Source organism: Empidonax traillii, unplaced genomic scaffold, assembly GCF_003031625.1.
Source record: "Empidonax traillii isolate 1590-97213 ecotype Southwest subspecies unplaced genomic scaffold, ASM303162v1 scaffold127:size982661, whole genome shotgun sequence".
NCBI classification, from domain to species: Eukaryota; Metazoa; Chordata; class Aves; order Passeriformes; family Tyrannidae; genus Empidonax; species Empidonax traillii.
Genome location: NW_020955320.1, coordinates 352,091 through 378,485, shown reverse-complemented (window position 1 = coordinate 378,485; position 26,395 = coordinate 352,091). Strand labels below are relative to the sequence as shown.

Genomic DNA, 26,395 nt, shown 5'->3' with positions numbered 1-26,395 from the left:
AGGAATTTGATAATGTGTATGGACCACAACCAATAACTTAAAAGTTAAATTCTATGGACACCAGCCTCCCCCACCCTCAATTACTTCGACCTATTCTTCAGCCAAAAGAAGTTGGGGGAGAGGGGGCAGTGGGTTGAATGTTGTCTAATTAAAGAATAACCAGTGTTTCTTCTTGTAAAGCCAGAATGATCAAATTGCTCCTGCATCAGTATTTCACATGTAACTTGAATTTTCTACTAAGATTTTCTTAAGTGTCATTTGTCATTATTTATAAAAAGTTCATGGAGTGAACTTCTTTCACCACAAGAGACCGTGGTGAAAAGCTAGAAACTCACAGTATTTGTCACGTAGACAGCAGCAGGCACAATACATTACGGAATTAACAAATCACTATCTAACTTTCTTGGAAGTCTAAGTCTTAACTGAAATGCACATGAGCTCATATATTTAAGGGGCAAAAAAAGGAATAAGTTGTCCAAACAAACCCACCAGTTCTCAGTTGCACAAATATTCAAAAGAGTAGGCAGCACTGCTTCTAGCTTGTTATGATGTTGACTGTATTCAATGATCAGCCTTTCCAAGAGACCTTTCAACAATATTTTCCATTCAAAGGAATGTTAATCTTTTCAAGTTGCTATCCAACTTTGAATCTATGCACTGACAGTACAATAAAACATTTCCATATATTTTGAAGTTTGACTCTAAGAAAGCGCATCTCAGGGAGGAAGAAAAAACCCCTTAAAATCTGTCTAGTTTTGTCCATTTGTCTTGATTTAGAGCTTAGTGTTTCCTATGTTCAAGCAATTCATTACAGACCAAAGAGTGTGTTAGTTAAGTTAGCCTTCAGTAACCTGTTCAGGTTGTTGTGATTTTTTTCATGTATGATAATGTATGATAATGAAGCGTTTGCCACTGCTTGACAGAGACGTGCAACAATCCTCGCCAGGGCTGTGCACAGGAGAATTAAGGCCATCCATCATTCTTTCCACAAGCAGTCTCTATGTCAGACGTTCATCAGCCTGGATATTCAGCAGTCTAACTTGACTGCACAGCCTCTCTGTCCCTCCCCTGCTCTGAAGACTTTTTCATTTGATATGGGAAGAGTTTGAAGCTTTTTCAGGAAACAGAAAGTGAAAACCAACAAATCAGGAATGTATTAAGTTGGCTTTTGCACTTCAACAGAGCAGACAGACCTCTTCAAACATCTTCCTCTGGTAAGTGACAATACCAACCATTTCTGTGAGCCAGCTCAGAGACAGAATAGGAAGATGTTTCTTCACAGACATGCTGTGGCATAGCTACAGCAAGCACTGGCAGGCCTCCACTTACATCCAAGGCTATGAAGTGAAGAATGCTTCTGTGGCTGTATGCTTTTTTATTTTATCTGAGGAGTCCCACACTACTTCTTCCAGCCTGAGTCTTTGTTTGGTACTTTTTCCATAATCTACCATGATTCAGCACTTACATAAAAATAGATAAATGGATCTTCACTGTTTCAGCAACAATCTGATTGGAAAAATGTTATGTTCATTAAAAATGCAGGCAAATACAAGCTGGGTTGGGAAAAGGCACACAGCAGCTATCTGTAAGGGAATGAGGTGCAGAAGGGGAAGAAGTGACTCACATGAGTAACTCTAAGTTGCTCATGTGATTCCTTTAAGTTAATTTCCCTCAGTTTTTACAGCACTGTAAATATTTTACATTATTGCTCAAAGGCAGATTAAATAGGGGCAGAAAAGAATGTGGGAGCAGAGGGAGCACATTAAGAGAAATTTGCATATTTGGAAGGGAAAGAAAGAGCCAATTTCAAATCCAGCTTTGCACAGACACTGGCTAGCAGACACTGAACAGAAATAGGCAGTATTTATAACCAGAGGGCTTATGCATTCATCCAGGAAGCAGAAATGATACCATGACTTTGAATACTACCTAAATAACCAAATAAAGCCATATTTTTGTATCTATTAGCAGAAAATTCTTCAGGTGGAATATAAAGTCAACAGTGAAACTCAATCAAACAGGTTATTAATGTCCCATTGCTCTGTGAGCCCACAAGATTGCAGCAGAGGAACTGAGACAGGGATGATCTTTGAGAATTCATTTAGTGGACATCAGCACAGCCACAAGCTGTGCATCCTGCATTAGATGCCAAAAAAGTCATATGACAAGCAATAAAACAGAGTCAAACACTTGCAGCTGGCAGGTCAGAAAAATTGTTCATAGAGAGTAAGGCATTTGTCAGTGCAAGTTGGATCTGTTTTTACAGAAGGAATCCCTGACTACTCTCCAAGCCTACTATGGAAGTGAACAATTATTTCATAACACAAAAATTAAGAGGGGCAGGGAAGAATAAACCTGAGTGAGACTAAGAACTGAACAATATCTGCAAGTAGGCGCAGGCCATCTTATATCATCTGCTGCTAGTGTCTGATATTCCCCACTCCTCCCTCCTGCTATTTGAAGGCATAGAAGTTTTATCTGGTAAAGTGTTAAGTCTCCTCTAGACTACAGAAACTACTTTTGTTTGTCAAAGCATAATTCTGACAACTTTATTCAGCTCATTAAAGTTAGACAACAAATTCCTAGAGCCCACGGTTTCTGTAAGAACCACCTCAGGTTCATAAAAGAGATTTAACTTGCTAGTTCAGCTAAATGTTAACCTCAGGAAGAAGTATCTTCATCGGTCTTACCAGTCTACTCCTTATGCCTACTCCTTATTTGGTATGATACTGGTAACAGCAATGAAGTTCCGCAAAAAAGTAGAGCTGTTCTTCTGTACAAAGACTAGAAAGGCAAAGAATTTTACCTGTAATTAGTTGCCATGAGAAGTTATAACCAACTACCTAAGAATGTTTTCTGATTTGTCACATTTGAATACAAACACTTGTTAGTATCCTGAGTTAGACATCTTACTGTAATAGTTGAATTCAACCCTGTAATTACAGTCCTTACACATAAGGCTGATGTGAAAAGCACTTTATTCCAAAAAGTTCTTGGCAAAATAGATACAGCATTGCTGTTCAGAAACTTTAGAGGCCCCCTTACATTCTTATCTTTGCAAGATATTTCAGTCCACATGCAGTCCAGATACTGAAAATGTCTGCAGTCAAGTGCTGCTAGGGATAGTTGGGCTAGAAGCCTCCATTCCCCAAGGAGTTGCGAGCTTGCTAGAAACAAATTAAATTGCACAAGTAGGCAGCTGGCCTCATCTGTCAATAAATGAGTCCACAGTAACAGAAGACCACTAAGAGAGCAGACCCTAGCTGTAGCTGCAATGAGAACAGGCATTAGAACCAAGCCCTGGCACTAATCCATGTTCCGACTTGATGATTTTCAGTGTTACCATTGTAGAGACAGGATTGCTTGAGAATCATTTAACGAAAGAAGAGCCAAGAGATTTTTGCTTCTTCCAAACTATGTCTTAGCCTTGAACCTGTATCTCATCTTCAGTACTTTTTTTCTTACCTTGAAGGGGGAAGGATTAGCAACAGTCAAGTAGAACCTCATACTACAACAGTTATGGGGCGGCAATTCCTGGCCAAGATCCGGCAGTGTTAGGGAAGAAACCATGATTTAATCCCAGAAAAGTAGTTTATCATTATGGAAACTACGAACGAGTAGGAAATCTACCTTTTACTCAGTTGGAGATTACCAAGTAGTTTTGCCAAAAAGACCAAAAGATCTAGATCTTTTTTACTCGAAACTTGATCACAGAGCAAAATGCCTGAAAACCACAGAACCTGAAAGTTAATTCAGTTGTAATACTCCTCTATCACAGCAATGAGCTATACATGTACAATGGAGAAGGAGCATACCTGGTGCTACTAGAATTAGCACTCAAGTAGTATGGTACTAAATAGTTATCAGAGATGAGTATTATCTTCCCAGACCCAGAACGGTTCTGCAATTTATTTTTACTCCTACAGTCACCTAAGAGGCTCCAGCACTTCTAGTGATCGGTATCTTATGGCCGTTGCAATGAACTGAGTTCCCTCAGAGAAGTGGACAACTGGCTCATTAACGTGCATTACAGGGGACTTCAGTCATTACACATGTAGCAACAGGGGCTTTTCAGCACTGAACCTCTAGGAGCAGCCTCCCACAACAGCTGCCAAGCCACAACTCTTAACATTCATCTGTTCACAAGTGCAGCAACTACCATGACCACTGGCTGTAAGGAGTAACTTGCTAACAGCTTGACACCACTGTGAGGTTATGCATAACATGCTTTGCAAGAAAGGACCTTATACTTAGATATCTAACTTACCTTACACTTGCATGGCAGACAATGTTTTGACCTGTCTCCACCCATCATGCCTATCAATGTTGCCTCCTAAGAGCTTGCGATAGTAGTTCAGTATTTTTAGCCAGTGTCAATCCTAACTTAGGAGTCCAGCTGGACTTCTATGATAGGAGACCGCCTCTATCCAGTACTCTGCAAAGTATTAATCTCAAGTACAAACCTCTGCCAAGTCAGTAGTGTATTACCTGTCTGGAGTACTGATGAAGTACTGAAGAAATACTTCATTATCTGGGTAGCAGTAGTAGTGTAGCCTACTAAAGGTTTCAACTTAGGAGATACTCCATTTTCACTGCTAACATAATAATAGAGAAGAACATTTTATATGCTTAATGTTTTTTATTTTTATCCCCTCCTCTGCACTTAGGTTTTACAGTGGTTGCTTAAAGATCATTCATTCTTGTAATCCTCTAAGAGGTAACAGACAAGGTTGAAACAATAATACATACAAAATTACTTATGTTTACAAATTTTTGGCAATCATAGTAACCCGTTTTTTCCTATTGCCATTGCCCCCATCATTGAAAAAGACAGTGTACAATAATTTACATCTGAAGTATTTCAAAGTGCTTGATAGTGATTTTCCAATACTTATTTACAAGTGGCCTATACACATATGTACAGGTGTTACAAGTTGTGGCTGGAATATGGCTTTCTATGGAAAGTGCTTTATATTTGGTCAGTGGTGTTATTGACTAACCAACCAAGGGTTACTGATATAACTGTAACCACTAACAGCTGAATTGTTGTGGACATGTATTTACAGAGTCTGTTGTTAAGCTGTATAAAATAGCTATTTACATAAGTGTTCCATAAATACAGAAAGTATCTTCTTTCTTCCAAGAATGGAGGAAGTCCTTCAGCCACAAACCTGATTACTATCCCCAAAGAGTGTAAGACACAAGTAAACTGGAAGTGATCGCTAATCCAGTGCTCAGGCCATATCATCATCTGTGCTTACAACAGATATCTGTAAAAAAGTAAGTACAAGTTATCTATAATTGTACTAACAAAAGACAGAAAACTGTGCATATCATAGCTAATTCTGCAGGCAATGGTACAGCAATTAACAGGAGTGAGCCTTCATGCTCCATAGGCATAGCATAATTATTTGCTCAGTAATTGTTCTAATAGAGTTACTTGTCTCTGCAGGTTACAGATTTATGCCTGCTCTGCCTAAGAAGGAGCAATTGCAACTAGACCTTTTCTCAATCCCAGTGGGGGTACCTATGTTAGAAGCTCCAAGCACAAGTAGAAGTAGACAGCTATACAGCAAAGGGATATCATTTGCCACCACATTTAGCACAGATTACTCCATCCCAGGTGTAAGACACCAGTTACCTACTACAACTTTAAGCTTGATTAAAGGGACAAGTTCTCAGCTGATTCAGTCCACGGGTTTGACTGCAGCCAGCAGCTTTGAAACACAGACACCTCTCCTAAACTCAAGTCAAATATCATTTAGCAGCCTGTTTACTCCAAATATTAATGTGGAGTCTCAGACACACTAATAGGTTTACTTACTGCAGGGTAGGTGTGTCCTACTGAACCGCTGTGTCTTCCAATATCAATTGTGAGGTCCTCCTCTGTGGTTTTCAGGTATACTGGATTATCAAAATTCATGCTTTTCATGTTCTTGTGCTGCCAGTTGCGCCACATGAAGTAGCCAGCTGCTGCAGCCATTACCAGCAATACTTTGGGGAGACAGAGAGATTGCAAACAAGGAGTAGAGTCAGGTCAAGCTCTTGACAAAGACTGGCTTGTCCTACCACAAGGGATTCAAAAGGCTAGTGACTGCTGTACTCACCGAGAGGAAGAATGATCCAAACTGCTGATGTTCTTCCAGCTGCAGTTACTTCAGATGTCGTACTGTTAGTGTTGAACCCTGCATGAGAATCTGAAGTAGTGAACTTGCTTACTCAAAGGCTGGCAGATTGTCATATGCTCTGCCCAAGCCCAGAAGCTGCTATTATATTAGCTTCTCAGTAATACACCACTAGAAGAACCTAATAGGCTTCATCCTGTATTAGCAGGAATCTTTTTTTATTGCTTGCCTTCTCTAAGCACTCATAGGATTTCATGAAACCTATAGGTTCCACACTGTCATAAGTGAACTAATTCTGTTTAACACATGCTCCGGCTGTTTTACTACACACATGATCTGGCCCTTGTTCTCTACTTGCATGCAAAGGAGAAAACTTCCAAGTAGGCTAATGGGTCAGTTTGCTTTAATTTCTCTAATGTTTGGCAGTGTGAGTTATTGGGACCAGTACCTCCAGGAACTAGTCCAACAGTTGGAGAATTTTCTGGTGTGCTGGTATCTTTAGCCTCAGTGTAAGCCACAGTTGTTCCAGTACCTGAAACTAATTATAGATCAAGAACCCAATTAATCCTGAAGTTCTGCAATGGCTTTGCTATGAGAGCCATGGTTGTGGATGTTTAGCAGATGGCAGAAATGATCATGCAGCTTGTTAGCTTTATTGGGAACACTGGCATTAGTTTATTTCACTTTCACACCCTCAGCAGAGGGTTTTAGATGAAAAATAGTTCCAAGAACAAGGCCAGACAGTTAATCAGGCATGAATTATGGGTATTTAGAGCCACAACAATAGTAAGCCCTCCCATCCCTCACATAAGGTTTTCTGAGTGAGGTTTTAGTTCCACAAGTTCATTGATTAGGTACACCCTTTGATACCCACAGCAACCTTTTAGATCACCCAGCTGAGGCCAATATCCTCCCATTCCACATTCAGAATCAACATGCAATACAATAGGTGGCACCTTGGAGTTTCTAGTTCCACTCCACTGAACAAACAAGCCTGCTATATGTATAGTCAGTGCTGACCATAATAGCAGCAGCACGCTGATTTGCACCACAAAAGGAGGAACAAACTTCCTTGGATAGCAACACTCACTGATCAACTTTTCAACACTGTGTTATTTATATGCAGAGCCGTGTTAGTTTATCCCCCATGTTTGAGGGGCTGAGTAGGTCTGTGCAGGTGCTTGCAGTCTGCAGAAAGCCATGGAAGTCCAAGATTTTGCTGTAAATAATGATGACAATGCAGAAGCCAAACATGGACTTTGAACAGCATTTGCAGACTTTTGAGGGCAGTATTAATCATGTTAGAAACTCTTCCTCTCTGAGATTACTAGACAAGATTAACTTGAGTGACGCTGTCAGCCTATACTCCCATATTTTCCAGTAACAGGTCCAGTACTCCCCTACTCCTTCCCCATCCATCCTGGTAAAGATTTCAACTGTATTACAATACCTGTACATCTCCGACCATCCTCTTGCAAGAAGTATCCAACAGGACATGCACAGGTGTACTTTGGAGAACGTTCATTTATCTGAGGAGCAGGCAGGCACAGGTAGCTGCAGCCTCCATTCACCACGTTCTCTTCACACCAGTTCCTGCCTGTTGGTACAGCAATTAACAGGAGTGAGCCTTCATGCTCCATAGGCATAGCATAATTATTTGCTCAGTAATTGTTCTAATAGAGTTACTTGTCTCTGCAGGTTATAGACTTATACCCGCTCTGCCTAAGAAAGAGCAATTACAACTAGACATTTTCTCAGTCCCAGTGGGGTACCCATGTTAGAAGCTCCTAGCACAAGTAGAAATGGACAGCTATACAGCAAAGGGATACCATTTGCCACCACCCAAAGAGGGGAAGCTTCTTAAAAGTATACACTGACACAACTACAAACTGTATTGAAGTTACCTGAGGGCTGAACAAGTTCATGATACACAATGATGTCCTGTGCATCATTGAGGTTGTTCACGAGCGTAACCAACTCAGCTCCAGTAAATTTATTGGCACCATAGACTGCCTCATTTTCCCCATCAATCCAGTACACACGATCCTAGAAGATAATGTCATTGCATCCCATTACCTCCATGGTGCTATCAGCCCCATCGTTGCCTGCCACATACTAGCAAGAAAAGGATCTTTGCCAATGAGTACAGAAAGTCATTCTTACCTCAAATATTGTTAGAGCAAGAGGATGAGGAAGGAACATATGCGACTTCAGCACAATTCTACGATCCTGGCCATTCAAGTCCACACTTGACAGCATATGTAGTTTAGAATCAAGCCAGTACAGGCGGCTTTTTACAAGATCTAGGAGGGGAAAAACACCAAACATATTTACTGTCTACATGGAGAAAACCTCCAAGGCCTCCTGCAAGAATTGAAACACCCAAAGTTTTAAGAATAGTTGCAGTGTTGTCCTAATTTCTTACCAATCCAGAATGCAGAGGGCTGCTGCAGTGATGCCTAAGCGGCCTGTGCCTCAACTACAATATAGAGCAGTGCAAGGAAAGTTATTGTTTCAGTATCTGAGAAGTGCTGTCTGTGCCTGTTGCAGTGTCTCCAGGCAAGCAGAAACTTCCCTTTCTCAGAAGATGAAAATAGTTCTCTGAAGGATGACCTTGGCTTTTGTAGCAAAAAAGTTGCTAAAGCTCCAGAATACCTCTGGCACAGAGACAAGTTCAACATACCTAGAGCAATTCCATTAGGCCATTGGATTTCTGTTGTCACAAGCTGCTGTCTGTCAAATCCATTCATTCCTGCTTTTTCAATTTTTGCTGGCTCACCCCAGTCTGACCAGTACATAAAGCTGTGAAGCAGAATTTATGTTGTATGATGCACTATAGTACTGTGTAGTATCACTCTTTATTATGACCAATAACTAACAAAGGCTACCTAAGTCAGTTATTAGAACATGAAGTAGCTGATAGGTCCACTCTTTTAAAAGAACCAGGACAAATACTCACCCAGAGATAGGATCTACAGCAATAGAAGCTGGCTCTCTCAGCTCAGAGAGAAACAAAACCTTTCTTTTTGTGCCATCTAGGCTAGCTACTGAAATGGTCTTTGCAGCTGAGTCAGACCAGTAGATGTTCTTATAAACCCAGTCAACAGCAATTCCTGCAGGGCTGTGTATGTTATCCAGTATTTTGACGCGTGTTCCAACTTTAGCACGAGTGTCAATAGAGGCACTGGAAGACAAGAAGTACTTGCTTTCAACACCCCTTGGCACACCTCAGCAAATCCTGCACACAGATCTCAAGCAGTCAATGCAGAAAATGCACATAGGACTTCCCACAGACTGCCTTCTGTACAATTATATCAGCTGTTACTAGTAAGGGTAACAGGCATGCACAGTGGGAACTTGCATCAACTGTAATTTGTCATTAGGAAAACAGGAATCTAGTTCTCACTACCAGAGACTAGAGAAATATCCTGGGTAAAACACGGGATGATTTAGGGAAGCACACTAGGTTCAGAAGCTGAGTCCATTTACCTGAAGATTGCTTTTTGGCTGAAGTCAGCCCAGTAAAGCTTTTGCTCAGCAATATCAGCATCTAGAGCTACAGAGTTTCTTAGTTGCTCTACTAGCTGAATGTACTCTTTCCTCTCAAGGCCAATCTTCCTGATATCCCGGCGGTTGGTGAAAATCAGGCATGGTTCTTTCCCTGTAAAAAGAATGTAAGTGTTATCTATACTTTTAGGTATCCAGTCACATACTATTCTTTTACAAGAGGTTTTAAGACTCATCATATTTAGTATTTGCCATTCTACACTTTCTGGCAGATGCTGACAGAGGTCTTGGCTGTACTATATCTCATTCTTTTTTCTTCCACAAGGGTCCTCCTGCCCAGGGAGCAGACAGAACCCATTCATGTCAGGCAGCTTTAAATACTGTATCAAGGCATCATTCAAAGTGTGAGCAGTGTTCAGATCAGTAAAAGTTGCATTGGTAATAGCACAACTAGTCTCAAAACCACAGTAGCACAGTGTATCACTTGCTAGCTCATTTTAAAGTTGGGATATAGAAGTCTTAAGCCAATACTCACCCACTGCCTTGCACACCCCAGTAGCAAGATCCATCTGATACCCACGGCTACATTCGCATTTGTAGCCCCCTTTCAGGTTGATACAGATTTGACTACAGATACCAGGGTTCTGGCATTCATCAATATCTGTAAAAACAACAATTTAATTTATTCTCACCTCCAATACCACCAGCAAGGTGCACATTAAACTGCTAGATACTTGCCTCCACAGGTTCTCCTGTCTAGAAGCTCAAACCCAGCTGGACAGTCACATTCAAAGCCAATAACGAGATCTCTGCAGATATGAGAGCATCCACCATTGTTCACCAGACATTCATTTATGTTTGGAAGAGAGGAATCGGCCCCTTCTGAGAAAGCACGCATATTTAGTCTTATAGTCTTAGTCATGAAAAGCTTTACCAGGTACCCATCTCTCTGCTAATGATGCCTGCCACATCTGATTAACCATTCTGGCAACCTGAAGTCACATGCAAGACACGCTCTTCAAATTCATGTCTGCTGAGCTGTCAGTGCCTTATCTGTGTTACAAGCAGGCAGCAGCAAAGATTGAGGCTCCTAGAAGTTTCAGTATTTCTAATGCATTCAAGTGCCTTCTGGCCACAGAGAAGTCATCCCAGTTTAGCTAGGATAAAACTAGCATATTAAATACATTGGTCTTGGTTGCAATGTTTGCCAACAAAAAGTGCAGATGGGCATTCCAGACTGACATCTGACAGCTCAAAGTATATTCAGTAGTCAACACTGCATAATGAGCTTATTCACTTACTACACTCCTTTAGGGGCTCATCACTCCAGTCCTTGCAGTCTCTCTGCTGGTTACACACTTTATTGATATCTATGCATTCTCCACTTCTGCACTTGAATTTGCCAGGTCCAGAGCACTGAATAACTGAGATAATGAAGACTGTGAGGGTGACTGCCAGCTTCAACAGATATTCTGGGAAGACTTTATTGTTGCTTAGTTCCACACCTACCATTGTTACAGTTTGCTTCATCAGTGCCATCCAGACAGTCTCTCACACCATTGCACTGCCTACTCCCATGGATGCAGTTCCCATCTTCACATCTGAACTGGTCTGGTCTGCAGGTCCGAGAAGCTGAGGACACAGCCATTACAGACTTTTACTTCTTACGTTTACTGAAGGAAAGGATATAAAACAGAAGCCAAGCAGTACCTCCTGGAGAAAGACCGAGTTAACTTACGGCAGTTGACTTCATCACTTCCATCCTTGCAGTCAGGATCTCCATCACAGCGCCACTTTTTGTGGATACATTCACCAGAGCCACATTGTACCTCACTGGCAGAGCACTTCACAGGAGGTGCTGGCTGGCGGCCACATTGCTCTAGAGATTCGTCGGAGTGGTCAGGGCAGTCAGCATCATCATCACAGACCCAGCTGATGGGGATGCACGTGGAACTCTTGCACTGGAACTCATGAACTCCACAGGTAGGAGGTGCACACTCCAGTTCATCACTGCCATCGCTGCAGTCATCTTGACCATTGCAGACAAAGCTCTTGGAAATACACTGCCCATTGTTGCATGTGAACTCTGCTGGACTACAAGTCACATTGCCTGGGGTAACAGGAGTAAGAAAGATTAGCAGTTTACTACAAGAAGGCTGACTTTTGTATGAAGGTGTTTTTTTAGGCAGGTTCTTAATAAGCTGCAGATGTTAGCCAACAGAAGATTAACATCCTGTATAAGGCTCTAGGAAAGCCTAACTGAACACGTAGAGGACATTTGAGTCCCACAGACCTGGACATTATGAGTGATAGGCATGAGATCTGAACTGAGTGAAAATAACCTTCTGAAGTAGCTAGACTGTCCTGCACTTCAGATTTTGAGCCTTTCAGAAAACAGACTCTAACCAAGTGAACCAGAGACAGGTAAGAGAATTGCTAAACCTAGAGCAATACAGAGTAAGAATAAGGTAGTCAGACAGTCAGCACGTACTGCAGTTTGAAGTAGTAGTGCTTTGTGCTGCTCCCCAGAATAGCAGTGGCCCATTTGCCTAGACCAGCAGAGATAATAGATCAAGATCTTGTACCAGTTGATGCTGTGGTTAAGCACACCCACATAACTTATGCCAGTTCAAATAATGCTGTCCTAATAGCAGTGTAGCTAGCAACTCATGCCTAGGCTGATAGTTTTATCAAATTAATTAGAAACACTGTCTGTAGATTTACTTGTCAGATTAAGGCATTTGTTTGATGTGTAAGGCAGCAACTCCACAGACACAGAGCAAAAAAGTCTGGAGATCTGTGTCTCATTAAGCCATCCAGGTAAGTAAGATGGGTTCTGCTAGAAGCCAGCCCTGTGGCTTTGGTTTGGTTCTCTCTAAGGACACCTCAGAAAACTCGTATGTAAGCAGATTAATTAGCAGAAGCCAGGAATGCTGTACTCAATGCTGCCAGTGGCAGCTCTACTTGTGTACCAGCCTGAAGTTGGTTCCCCCTTCCCACGGACACCTGAAATCCAGCTTCATGGAATACTTCAGGATAGGGCTATGAAGCAGATCAGTTGTGTCCTTGGCTAAGAGTCACTACTACACTTTTAGGAGACAGTTTGTCAATGTAAGCAGCAACTGGAGTTACCTTTTCAGAAACTCTCCAGAGAACAAGTTCTGATGTTTGACCTGTGACTAAGCCTATGGCTAGTGCTAAAATTAGCCAGAGAAGAAAGATGTTGAATAGCTTGTATTAGTGTAACTTTTAACTTAGCAGGATAGGGGAGTGTTAGAAAAAGTTTCCCTTCTTAAGTGGCTGCAATACAAGATGAATGTAGGAGAGATACTGATACTATGAAAAATTGATCTTCCCAGGTATACTGCTAGCTCCTCTCCAAACAAGTCAATTTCAAATTGAGTTATGCAGCCACCATTTCTTCCCTTACCACAATTCTCTTCATCTTCTCCACTGTCACAGTCTTTTTCACCATCACATTTCCAGGACACTGGGATACACTGGGTTGACTGAGGACCACAGCTGATTTCATTTACCCGGCATGTTCTCATATCTATTGAAAAAAGTTTAAGTTCAATATAAGAGCTACTGATCTTGGGTTTCAGCAGTTGTCCTGAAAGTTAAAACTGAAAGACTTCAGCTCTGGACAAAGTTGCAGTTCTTAGATGCCAACATCCATCAAGGCTGATGGCTTCATCATGGCAAAGGTTACATTATTGTGTAGTGTTCAGTAAAAGAAGATGCTTTCAACTCCTTTAGTATTATAAGAGTATATTTGTAGTGGTAGCTTTGTGATTGCATACCAGTTAACACTGCAGAAGCCTGAACTATAACAAGCAGCCAGGAGTAACGCCAGAGTGCAGTAGGACTTGAGGCTGAAGTATTCCTCAGTGTGGATCCTATTGATACAGAGATGACACTTCCTGGACCTATACTCCTTGATGAGTTACCACAATTAAGACTGGAGTTGCTAATCATGAGACCTCAGAGTCAAGCCTCTGTACTTCCAGTCCCACCCCCAACAAAGAGTCAGACACTCAGTCCCTACACTAGCTCTGGCATTATAGGGACTGCACTTGAAAGTAGATGCCTTGGAGAACAGTGATCACTCAGTGGACAAGCCACAGTAGTGCTCAGGCCTGCCATGTTCCACTCGTTGCTTCTAACTGTCAGTAAAAAAAAACCCTTGTACTTGCTGTCTCTACCAGGACAAGTACAGAGTGCATCTTTTAAGCAGTAGAAAGTCTCAACAAGACACTGATGTGGCCAAAGCCAACCTAGTGCTTAGCCAGGTGCTCTCCAAGACAAGTATATCCTTCCTTTGGGAGAGCCAGGCAGCAAGTAGGCAAGACATCACAACACTACTCCCCACAAGCTTGCCTAAACCACCAAGCCAGGTTAACTTACGGCACAATTCAGGACTCTCGTCAGACCCATCCTCACAGTCTGGATCCCCATCACACTGCCACCTATTAGGCACACACTGGCCACTGAGGCACACAAAGTCAGATTCAGCACATGTCTTCTTCACTGTAAGGGAGAAAGAAGCCACTTGTTTAAAGACCAGAGCTCAGCTCGTTAGTTGCTGATAGGGATAAGCTTCTTTGCCCTAGGAAAGTTACTCAATATCCTTAGTTCTTGGATGTCTGGTGAAAGCCTAATAACAGTGCTCTTTAAAAAAAAGTTCTTCAAGAGTTATTCTGTGCACAGAGAAACATTTATATTCAACTAAGCAGGCACTGAAGAACCACTGTTGCTAAGGCAGACTAACTTGGTATATTAGCTGCTGCTTTGAACAGTCTTGAATTAAAGTAAGGCCTACTGATCTCAATATTAAGGTTCAAACTCCAAGTTTATTATTGAGGCATTTGATTTGTCATTACAGAAGGATGGTACTACGTAACTCAAAGATAATAGTTTAGGTCTGCTTGAGCAGATTGGCAGTTCAACTACACCAATGGTGGATATTGAGTATGTTTTGCCTCATCTCCAAGTACATTTAGTCATCTATCTTGGCTTCTGTGTCTGCTAAGAGCAAGGGTTGGCAGCCAAAGTTTGACTTGGTGTTTATAGGAGACTCTGAAGAATCACCTTCACACATAAAACAGGGCATTTAACCACAGAATAGCCAACAGCAGAGGGCTAACAGCAAACATTTCACATTATATATTCAAGAAGCAAATGAGAACAGGCTTGTATTCTGTTCTTGTCGTTAATCACCCTCAAAAAAGAAGAATTTTGGTCGGGCATTGTCTCAGTCACCCATGTCAGATACGTTTGGCAGCACTCACAAAAATCAAACTGCTTGAATGGATACAAGGCATCAAAACACTCATGCCATTGTTCTAGTGAATGTGTCTTTTTTGTATTCCAACTATCAGAAGTGCTGCACAGGATAAGTATCTGTCCGAGCCCCCACTTTCAACTAGCACATACTACTATAGAAGTATTAGTAGTACTATAGAAGTATTATTTTGATTACTTACCACAAGCACTCTCATCACTGCCATCTGAACAGTCTTCATCACCATCACATTTCCATAGTTGAGGAATACAACGTCCATTACTACATGCGAATTGGGACTCCTCACATTCTACTCTCGCACCTTCAATGAAAAAAAGGAACCTAAACATGGATACTTTTTAGCAATACTTTCTTTCTTTCCCCTACTGCTGATCAAAAAGCTACCCTACCCACATTACTAGTCAGTATATCATCAGCATGAAACCAGATGTGAGCTCCAAATCTTTGTAGTTACTTCATTCAATAATGAAAGTAGAATCAAAAGCTTTCCTTCACAGTTCAAACGCAGAGCTTAAGGACTATGACAGTCCACCTGCCAAACTGTAGCAAACCAGTCTCAGTGTTAAGTTTATTTTTTTTCAAGGCAGGGTCAAGTTTGCAGGACAGACGGATATGTGCACACGACTTCTGCTGTCTAGCACCTAGCTAGAATATTCTCAAAATACTTCAAACTTTAAGCAAACTGGGTTTAAATTTGATTAATGTCAAGCTGGATTTGCATTTCAATACTCTGCTGCTAACACACTACAGCAGAATGTCTGAGATGTCTGTAAAGATAGCTTAGATAACTGTTCTGTAGCTGAACAAGTTTGCACAATTCATGTTACTCCTCAAACAGTGGCACCAATAGACATTTCTTAGTATACACTAAAAGAAGTGTGATGCTAAGAGAGTCAGATAATTTATCACTTTATTCTGCAATCAAGTCTGTTGTCTCAAAACTGATCAGCAAGTTGAGAAAGGTACTGCTTTCTGCATGATCCTTAGAGTGCATTTTCTAGAGTAGCTTCAGCTCTACAACTGTATGACCCCATCCCTTAGGGGAACCTACTTTGCCTTGAAGACATGTCATAACTATCACTAAAAGCAGCAACCTGCTTCTTCAGCAGCTAAGCTGGAGCCGTTTCAAATAATGCATGCAGGCAAGTGTGTAAGATCATGCATTACTACTAGCTCCACATGCCTACAGCACAATGCAAGACCTGTGCTCCTTCTTAGTTTACTGTATTATTTAGTGAAGGTACTTTGTCTTGGTATTCCAAAGGGCTTCAAACTTTAGAAGATTGTTATTTGCTATTATACATCTTCTCTGTATGATGTGTAAAAAGCACAAATAGAAGGAAGTTATTCAAACATTTCACATTATATTCGCCAGCCATCAGGCACTAGCCAATCACAAATTCTGGACAAAGTACAAGAAAGAACAACATGAGCAATTCTACATGCTGAATATCCTATGTAATTTTATAATCAAAGCAAAAATTTGAAACAGCAGCTTATTGAGTTCTGTTAATGTATTTTAGTAGCCATACTGGTGGAATAAAGCAGTAACCCATTTGTTAGACAGAGTAAAGCCGTAACAACTTTTTTCATGGGAACTGTGTTCAAAGAGTGTCATTAATCAGAACATAAGCTCTTGTGTTATCTATTTCCATCTCTCATTTCCTTCTCCATTTAAGAATACTCCAGGATGAACTAATAGCATGGTTTTGTAAAGCTATTACTATTTGGTCATGAGCTGTCAAACAAGTAGCTTGCTCTGTGCTACGAGGCACACTCCAGCCAGCTTAGAGAAGGTGTAGAAGTCACAAACAGCAGCTTGCTCTGACCCTGACAACACCTTGTTACCTCTAACAGAAGTAGCCTTCTGCTTTGCAAGCCCTGGTCACATATTATTTCAGTTTCTGCTGTACTACTACGTAAAACATGCAACAACTGACTGTTGCTAGTTTCGAGACTTTCTCATCCAGGCTTTCAGAGTGAAAACAGTCAACCTTTCCCGAAATAGCACATATGATATTAGACTAAGCCTGCCACTAAAGGGATCCCAAAATAACTCCACAGTCCTTAGTTACTCTCTTTCAAACTAGAATCACCACAAAAGGCTTGCTAAGACTGCCTAGTACATTGTGACTTACACACATCACATCATTTTGACCAATTGCTATAGGGAAGTGTCGTGGTTTGATTCAGCCACTGCCTCTCTGGGCAGTCTCTGCTACAAACAAGGAAGCAACAAACAAGGCTAAATGAAACCATAGCTGAGCTTGGAGTAACAGCTAAGAAGTTTACAATTACAACCCTTACAACAAGCCATTCCAATAAGGTATCATTGCTTCTGCAGCTGATACCAAGTGAAATGTCAGAGCAACTATGTTTGTTAGCCCACAAACAAGTAAAAAATCACCTAACATTCACACAGATGCACAAAGGTAAAGGTTAGCATCTGCAGCTGCTCCTGAGGATGTCTGTCAAAATCTAAAGGCCATCCGGAATGAGTTTCAGTTAAGATGAAGGTTGGTTCCAGACAGTAACAGCTCCCTGTCTTACACCAAGCATAGTTCTGCAGTGCCAGGTAATCATTTAGTCATGACACTACCAGTCTAATCCACTGCTGTTTGAAGCAACGGAATCATACCTCAGTTGCACCTTCAGTCACCAGACACAATGTTTTTTAGATCAGCATCAAGTAGCCATTAATTCATAGCTTCTCTTTATGTGCTACTCATACACCAGAAGCACCTTCACACATTTTCTCCTCCTTAGAATATGGCTTAGTAAAAAGAAGTGTAGAGAACCAGTAACATCACAGCCTGTGATTGCTAAAATGTATTATTTTACTGTTCCCCAGGTAAGTACTTACTAGAAGTTGGCCCATAAGCAGAAATGAGTGCAGGGTAAAGGAGCACAGTAACACTGACCACCCAAGTTAAACTACCTTTCCCCCTATCTCTGCTATCTCTGTTAGTCTCAGCCCCTTAAGCAAGTTGTCAGATTACTTGTCTGGGCAGCCTCAAACATGTGACACTTGTGTACTGTCATATGACACCAAGTCCCAGAAAAGCTTTCAACAGTGATTGGGAAACCTTGTGAGAGCTCACACAGGAACTAGCGGAGACTTCTCCCAGACCCTGGCAATGGCAACTACTGGTAGAAGAGAGATGATGGGGTCACTAACTCAAATTGAAGGAAGAGTCTGCCGAACTTGGCAGTGGAAGGTATCTCTTAAGCTCATTTCTGAGCACACTGCACTAGTGGTTTCAGTGCCAGCCACCTTGGCCCTTCATACCATAGCTGTCTAACCCTGTCTGTTACAGACTGGGCACAGGAGCCCATGACTGGGAACTGAGAGTTGACTACAGCAGACATTTCTTCTCTTCCTCTTTGTATGAGGACTGGATATAACAATGCTGGGCTCTGTCCAAAAGACCTGGTGTGTGAACTACTGCACAACTTAGGACTATGACGTCCAGCTACCTTTAAGCATACTTTGCCAACACGGTCAAGATTTGACACTTAGGCCTACTTTAGCGTAATAGTGAGGAGATATAAGAGCCATATTAACAATGAAGACATCAACTGCCCACCTCCCACCTGGGACTATCCTGGACCTCAGCTGGACCAAAGGAAGAAAAGAGTCAGACAAATTATTATTACCTCAATTTAAGAGGAAAATATTTTCAAATGACCACCAGTAGTCCCTATGCATGACCACTACCACAGGGGAAATAGCTCCTACGCCGGGAGGCAGCCCTGGAGCTGGCCACGAGCAGCGCTGCTGGCGAGCGTCCAGCCCCGGGAGAAGGGACCCGGAGCTGGCAGGGCTCAGCCTTGCCACCAGGTGGAGATCCCCCATGGTGGTTTTACCCCAGGCCCTGATCTAGAGCCATGCCATCACCGCTGGATAACACAAAGCCGAAGTTACACCGTAGTTTGACAGCACCTTTAACACCGAAGGGCTCCCAAGCGCTCCTCTTCCGCTCTCCACAGCAGAGCCTCCATCCTCCCCGGACCTTCACCGTAGCCCCCAACCACGCAGACCCTCCCGCCAGCACAGAGCAGGAAATCAGGCGCCCCCAGGCTCCCGTGTCGCTCCTGGGAGATGTGCAGCACTGGGCTCGGGGCTCGGTGCCGCCCGGGGGGAAGGCGGCGCCTCCCACGACACAGGGGGCGGTGGGGCAGCCGCGGCGCCCCTGCCCACCCGCGGGCCCGGGCCCGCCCCGCACCCCTCCACGGATCCCCACTCCCCGCGGTGCAGCGGGCGGGCAGCCCAAGAGATCAGGGGAAAAAATAATGGACAGAGAGAAAAGGAAAGGGTGGTGGGAGAAGAAATCATCGCGGGGGGCAGCGGCTGGAGCTGCCCCGGCGGTGCGCGCCCCATCCCGCTGCCCCGGCCCCGCACTCACCATCGGCAGCTGCGGGCAGGCAGCCGAGGGCGAGCAGCAGGAGCAGCGCCCAGCACCGCGGGACCGCCCGCCGCTCCGTGCCGCGCCTGGCGCCGCCGGCCGCGCCGCTCGGGTCTCCGTGCTGCCGGTCCAGCCGCATCGCCGCGCCGAGGACGGGGAGAGGGCGGGCGGGCAGGCAGGCACCGCGGTCGGAGAGGCGACGAAGGGAGGCGGCAGCCGGAGACATGCACGGGGGGGTGGGGTGTCCCCGCGGCGCTCTTATACCGCCGCCCGGCCGCCCTGCGCGGCCGCTGGTGACTCACGGCGCCGCGCCAGGCGCCGGTTGGCTCGGCAGCGCTGCCCGCCCCCGCTTCCTCCTCCGCGGCACCTGCGGCGGCCGCTGCGCGCCCGCACACCCGCTCGGCGAGGCACGGCCGGCGCGGTGAGTGGCGCTGCGGCGGCGCGGAGCGGTGCCGTGCCGCGGGCAGAGCCCCCGCGCTCGCCCCGCCCGGCCCTCCTTCCGCGGGCCAGGGGCGGTGCGACCCTGCCCTGCCGCCAGCCCCGCACCGCAGCGGCGGAGCAGGGCAGCCCCGCCGGGAGGAGGGTACGGGGTGCGGCGGCTTTGTTTGTCCTGCTTCCGCCCAGCGCCGCCGCCGCCAGCCGCGCCCGGCCTGGGGAGGGGGCGACGCGGCTGCCTCGGGCCGGGCCGGGCCGGGCGTGCCGGCATCCGCGCTGCGCGGGGCTGCCCAAAGAGAAGCGGGTGATCCCCCGCGGTGCCCGCCGCCCCATGAGCATATGTTCGCGTGTCGGTGTAGTTTTCCCTCCCGCTGTAGCGGAACTTGATTTAAAACGAAGCAGGCGCTGCTCTCGAGGAAGAAAATCACTACTCCTGCGTTATTCCATCGCGGGGTCCTAGTTAATTAGTAATTGCACAAAATGATATGTCAGAAGTCGTGTAATTGCAAGCGTAACCTTTTATTTTAAGGAGGAGAATTTGTAGTTTTATTCCACGTTTGTAGCGTTTTGTACAATTATGTCGTGCTGAAATGTAAAAAGAAAAGGAGGGCTGGTAAAATGCAAAGTTGGGTTTGTACGCAACACACTCTGAATTCGAAATTGTGCATTCTGAAATCCTATGGGATTTTTTCGTTTATTTTCATAGACTTGCTATTTTATGGTAATACTGTTTGCTGTGCTTTTAATGTTGTAGTGAAGACATAAATGTCAGCAAGCAGCTCTACCCAAAAATGATGAAAAAAATGGTTGCGGTTTCTTTCCTTGGAAATGAAGTCTTTATTTATTAGCCTAATATTTGAAGTCTTTTCCAGTTACACAAACGATTCCTCTAGTGAAGCAAGTATCTTTGAGGTTCCTGAATGTTATAATATATTTCTTTATGTATTATTTGCACAGTGAAGCCCTTTTTGATTTGCATCCAGTCGTATCATGACTGCACTAAAGACAAACTGTATTACCTCATGAATAACTTTGGAATGTATTATCCCTTGGAGTTCACGTAATGAATGAGCATCCACATCATCCAGGAGGGCAAATAGTTGATGTGTCAGAGACTTGCTTAAAAAGTCAAGATTGGATTTCATGTAACTGAAATACACCTGGGAATTATATTCCTGGTATAAGTGTAAATGCGAAGAGAGCAGTTCCTACTGCTTGCCTCCCTAAAACCCCTCTACCTCATGGTCTCAGAGGCACAGACTCAGCTTTCCCAGCCTGCCAAGTATGTGGCATTCGATGCTACAGCCTTGTTCTTGCAAATATATGCTGCTTCAAGCAAGAAAAATTGAGTGTGTACAAGGGGTTGACTGGGGCCCTCAGGAAGATGGCTTAGTGTAAGTGGCACACTGAAAGCTTTGTTCTCCTTGCAGGTCTTCAGTGTGACATACTGCCTTCAGTCAGGTGCTCACTGTTGCATGGTCTGCTGTGCTTTGAGCTGAACAGCATTTTCATAAATGTCCTGCTGTCATTACAGAAATATTTTAGAAGCCACACACTTGAGTGCAGCAATACACAAAAAGAATTCAGTCATGCAGAAATACAGAGCTGGACATAACTTAGTGTATGCTGGTAGTTGATGGCATTCATTGTTTGTCTATGGAAGATACAGGTTTACTGGAAGGAGGAAAAGTAGGCTTTGTCCCCTGCATGATCACTGCTCCATGAACGCCTGCAAGTGGCTTTTTAATGGGAATCCAGCTTTCTGTCTTGGATATACTTAGCTCTTTGTACGCCTGAGGGTTTAGACTCCAAAGCAAAACTTGCTGTAAAATAATTTTTGGTGTTTCAACTAAGTTGAAATGCATGAGTAAGTAAGTGCATGAGTCTGCTAATCCACAGGTGTTGGTGGGATCTCCACAAAAGGATCTCAGAACTCCTTCCTTAGCACCATTTCTAGAGGAAGAAAAGGGCAGGTAGCTTGTTGGATACTGCGATATCATCTGCAAGATCCGTGGGAGCCATCTGCACTGAGGTTTTGTGCCTTTGCAGCAGCCATAGTCTTGCAAAGGCTTTCTCCTTGTGGGAATGGGAAGGTTTCTGGGAGGATCTGCAGTTTGTATAATGAATTTTAGAGTCACTTTGTTCATACACACAAGGATACAAGCCAGAATATATCTGTACAGGAGAAGAGAAAAAAATTGTGGGTCTCTGTTGGAGATACGCACACTTGGGAGAACAGCAGCCCTACTGTGCTAATGGTAATATAGGAGCAAAGAACCTGGGATGGTCTAAGGTTTAGGAAGGGTGCTGAATTTTGTAGGGAATTTGAGCTGACTCTTGTAAGTCCTTTTGTCATCAAATGCACTAACATCTGCCTTGTTTCAGTGTGTGACCTGCAGTCTTGGGTTTTTCTGTATGTGTTTGAGTTGAACTTCTTTAGCTTTGGGGAAGTTAGGAAGCTGCAGACAGCAGGTAGTTAAGAAAGTGGATGACCTCGAGGAGCGCAGAGAGGGAGTGTGAGGAAAAGCTGACATTGCCATCTTAGTTAGGCAAGTTCCAATAGTCAAGAACAGTTCCCAAAGGTGCTCCACTCCTGTACTGCTCTCAGAAGTAGATCCATCTTCTGTTATTATTTGCAATAGTATACATATATTCAATATGTGCTATAAATACATATGGTGTGCAGAGTACAGGGCTAACATTTCCAACACTACATAGGAAATTGTGCAGGACTAACCAGATTGGCTTCTATTGTACCGAGCAACACATATATGTATTACGCAGTACAATAAAGTATCTGTACATATTTGGATTCAGTGACATTTCATTGGATGTGAAGGCTTGTTGCAGATTTCTAATTTGTGATACTAAGACTTGCCATCTTCATGGTGGATATTCTGTGGAATAGTCTGTGCAGAAAACTGAAGTGTCAAGGGGTATATAGTATTAAATGCTATGAATAATTGTTTTATTACTGCTAATTGTTTTTAGAGAAGTCTTCAATTCTCCACCCTGTGTTCTGACCTCCAGCTGGTGAATATTCTTGAACAAGTGATGTTCCCTTGAAAAAAGCTGGAAAGTATTGCCAGGAAGCTAAGTGAACCAGTCAGGTATTGCCTTTGCCTTACAATATGACACAAATAACAAAAAATGACAACCTTTCCTTTTGGGAATTGTTGTTGATATTGGGCTCCCAAGACTTTCCACCATCAGTTCACCTGTTAATGCGTTACCAAAAATGGATAAGTGGTTCCATCCTTTGGGAAAATTAATTTACTCTGTTGGTTGTAGAGTGTAAAGTCAACTTACAAGAGAAAATAAAGAACAAAAAGGACCTTCTGGAGTACACGTAATAGGAATTCAATGTGTTTTGTTTTCCTTTCTCTTTTTGCCCTAAAGACCTTATAGCCTTCATTTATAAATGAATTCCTAAAGCCCTGGGATTACTAATTCAGCCTCAGGTCTTAAATCACCGGGACCTCTGGCACCTCTGGCACCTCTGGTGAAGGACCTGAAGTGAGGATGTGTCTACAGTGTGCAACCTAGTCTAATAAAGGAAAGCCTCATGGGTAGAAAAAGCAGTAACTACATATCATGGCATAACACCCTGCTTGCAAAAATATTTTCTTCATTATATGTTGCCATCAAAGACATTAACTGCTCATAAGATTATTGAGTGCCTGAACTGACAGTAAACGAAGGAGATGTGTTTGGAAGTGCAGAGCATCTGTATTACTGACTTCAGAGGAGTTGTACAGAGGATGAGAAAGAGAGAGAATGCATCCTTTGAGAATAATTTAAAATAGGTATGTGCACAAATCCTGATCCATGTGATTGCGTGGTTGTATCTGAGAGATAATTTGGCCTTTTTTTTTTTTTTTTTTTTTTTTTTTTTTTTTTTTTTTTTTTTTTTTTTTTTTTTTTTTTTTTTTTTTTTTTTTTTTTTTTTTTGCAAAACCTCTCTGTAAACTATGTCAGGGTTTATACTGTTGTTCAGAGTGCTATTCACGTCCATGTTCTTTGTTTTGTCTGCAGCTGTGGACAAAAAAGGAGAACCAACAAACACATACACAACTTTGCAGTAAAAAAGCACCTTTCCTGTGGTGTTCTCAGGATATCTAACAGTGAATTAAGACTCTTATAGGAAAGTCCTTCTTCCCCTTCCTACCATCAGAGCTGTAAAAATGAGGCAAAATTTAAGTTTTGCTGGTGATTTTTTAATTCACTTTTTTTTTTTTTACAATTTTTTTTTTTTTTTTTTTTTTAAATCATTAGTGATACAAGAAACCTGTATAGTTCATCTCTTTAGGGAGCCCCCGGGGGTGTAGAGGAAAACACACTGCACTGTCACTGCAGAGACCCGGGATCGATTCCCGGTCGGGGCCCCTCCCCGGGCAGATGGAGCTCGTTAGCCCTGTAAGGCAATCCATCTACGTCCTGAGGACCTCGCTGCCACCGTCCAAGCGTGCTTGGCCCCGGCAGATGAACCTCAGGATTAAAGGGTGGGCTCAGTTCCGCGCACACTGTGTCTCACCTAAAAAAAAAAAATCCAATGCACAGGCTGGAAGGTGGAAAGACCTTCCCCGGTTCTTCGTTCGCGAAGAGACTGGCCACACCATAGTTCATCTCTAAAGGAGGCTAGAAAATACTTGTCTCTTTTGGGTGTAGTATTCATGATGGTTTAAACAAGGATACAATTCTTGATCGCCACCATCAGTTGGAATTTGCTGCTGATTTCTGTGAGGAGAGGATTTCCTCTTCTGTGCTACCAATCAGTTGGTGTTCTTTGTATGGTCACTTACTAAGGGGGTTCACCTGTTTGTGTGTATGTGTGATAAGAGCACAAATGCATTTAATTTAATGTTATGGTATTGGAAGACATCACAATAGCTACATCATGTTAGGAACAGAACCTGTAAGTATTTAGTTTGTTTTCGAAACCCAAGTTGGTGTTTCACTGGTGGTACTGTGCAGCGTGTAACTTGCAAACAAGAGTTGTATGTCATGCTTTGGAATGAAAACTTCCACTACCTTTTTTTTTTTTTTTTTTTTCCCCAGTAATATATGATAAAACTTTAGTTGTGAAAAAAGAGGCTCCATTTCTGTCACATGTGGCACAGAAGGTGGCCTCAAGATATAGCCTTACCAATTTTGCAGCTCTGTGGTTACTTCCCCTTTTTATGTTTATCTTTAGAAATTAGATACTCTTTAGCAGGTAACATCAATTCTATATGCTTAGTAATAAAACAAAATTCTTGATACTGCAAGATTTGTTTTAAGTATACATAAGCTGGAGTATATTCTGATCAGATTTTCCTGTGAGAAAATCTGATAATATGCACATTTACTAAAATTCCATCAGAAGTGCATGTTTGTAAATTTTTCCAGTGGAAAAAGAGGAATTCAAAGTTTGTTTGGTTTTCTTTAATGTACAGTGATTAACAGTGCATATGTTCACCTATGTGGAAGTACACATGCATACACTGACAAATACGACATTTGTTTTCCAGAAAACTCTTTATAGAAATAGAGAAGGATATTAATATTTGTGTTCTTTTTTACAAAGCATGAAAAATAGTGGGGTGTGTGTTTAAAATAACTAATTTTAAAAATAATTCTATATAAATGGGTTAAAATTTCAGATTTGATGTTGTGCTTGTACAGCATAGGAACTAATGGGAAGCAAAAAGAACATGTTGCTGTAAAGCTTGGAGTGGGCCATGATGCTCTTGAGTGATAGCAGAGAAGTTTTTAACCAGATTCTGGTGAGGGTGTCACTAGAGATGAATGACAAGAAATACTGGTTTCCCTTCACATGGACATGTGAGCAGATGATCTGGAACATTTTGGGAATGTCCAGATTTGGAGGATAACGTGGAAACAGAATACAGTATATTAGCCTGAATGTAAAAACTTCTGAATATGTTCCTGATTCACACAAAAGGTAATGTCACAGAAAACCAGTGGGCATCTGTAGAAGGGTAAGCTGCAGAGAGCCATGCAGGGGAAGTTCTCCCTGTTCAGTGCAGAGAGGCTGTGGCGCCTGAAGATCAAAAGAAGGATAAACTAAGGACATGGTGAAAGAGCTGCCCTGGGCTCATCAGTTATTTGAACACTGGGTTGTGTTTTCCGTGTCCCATAGTTATTGCAAAAATGATCTCTTGCCACGCTCTGCATTGCCCACTCATATTTTAAATGTAAATATAATTTTTCATCTCTAAGGGTGTTGTAAACTCTTGCCATTTTCATTCATTAACCCTTCCTCTTCTCCATATGTTGAAGTTTCACAGTCTTTTTTTGGATACTGTTGTTAGGGAGGAGGTGGGATATTCGACAGGCAAATGGTCAAGCTCTTCTCTGGTGCAGGTGGTGTTTGGCAAGAAGTGGTAGACAGATTTACAAACTGAGGAAATGCAGTATAACAGCACTTGCTTAAATTTTAAATTACTTTGAAATTGATCGGTACTGATGTCTTTGCATTTATATACAAAGTAATACTCTTCTGTATGCTGAAATATTGTTAGATGTTGATTAAAAAGGAAATTGCTTTTATGAAATGAAATGGCATCATTAAATACAGTTTCTGTATCTATTTGAATAATATAATGTGTTTAATA

The 26,395-nt window shown here is 42.7% G+C and overlaps 1 protein-coding gene and 1 long non-coding RNA gene across 5 annotated transcripts in view; one reads left to right on the top strand and one right to left on the bottom strand.

Annotated features, from left to right (window-relative positions):
• Window positions 1-4,619: 4,619 nt before the first annotated feature.
• On the bottom strand, window positions 4,620-19,604 carry VLDLR (very low density lipoprotein receptor). Of its 4 annotated transcripts, none has more exons than XM_027883503.1 (19): window positions 19,344-19,604; window positions 15,119-15,238; window positions 14,040-14,162; window positions 13,063-13,185; window positions 11,371-11,742; window positions 11,142-11,264; window positions 10,934-11,056; window positions 10,371-10,514; window positions 10,168-10,293; window positions 9,615-9,786; window positions 9,085-9,309; window positions 8,809-8,927; window positions 8,289-8,428; window positions 8,030-8,171; window positions 7,576-7,722; window positions 6,574-6,663; window positions 6,108-6,185; window positions 5,825-5,994; window positions 4,620-5,270 (listed from the first exon to the last, which is right to left on the bottom strand). In XM_027883503.1, exons 1-19 carry the CDS (start codon window positions 19,567-19,569, stop codon window positions 5,235-5,237), a joined length of 2,799 nt encoding a protein of 932 aa, XP_027739304.1. In that variant the 5' UTR covers window positions 19,570-19,604; the 3' UTR covers window positions 4,620-5,234. The 4 variants fall into 4 exon arrangements, with proteins under 4 accessions (XP_027739304.1, XP_027739305.1, XP_027739306.1 ...); XM_027883504.1 differs by having other exon boundaries at window positions 10,371-10,511; XM_027883505.1 differs by lacking the exon at window positions 6,574-6,663.
• A 1,495-nt stretch (window positions 19,605-21,099) lies between these two features.
• LOC114057350 overlaps window positions 21,100-26,395 on the top strand; it is a 37,568-nt gene continuing 32,272 nt past the window's right edge. Inside the window, exon 1 of the long non-coding RNA XR_003571194.1 lies at window positions 21,100-21,172. This is a non-coding gene — a long non-coding RNA (uncharacterized LOC114057350). The remainder of the gene's footprint in view (window positions 21,173-26,395) is intronic.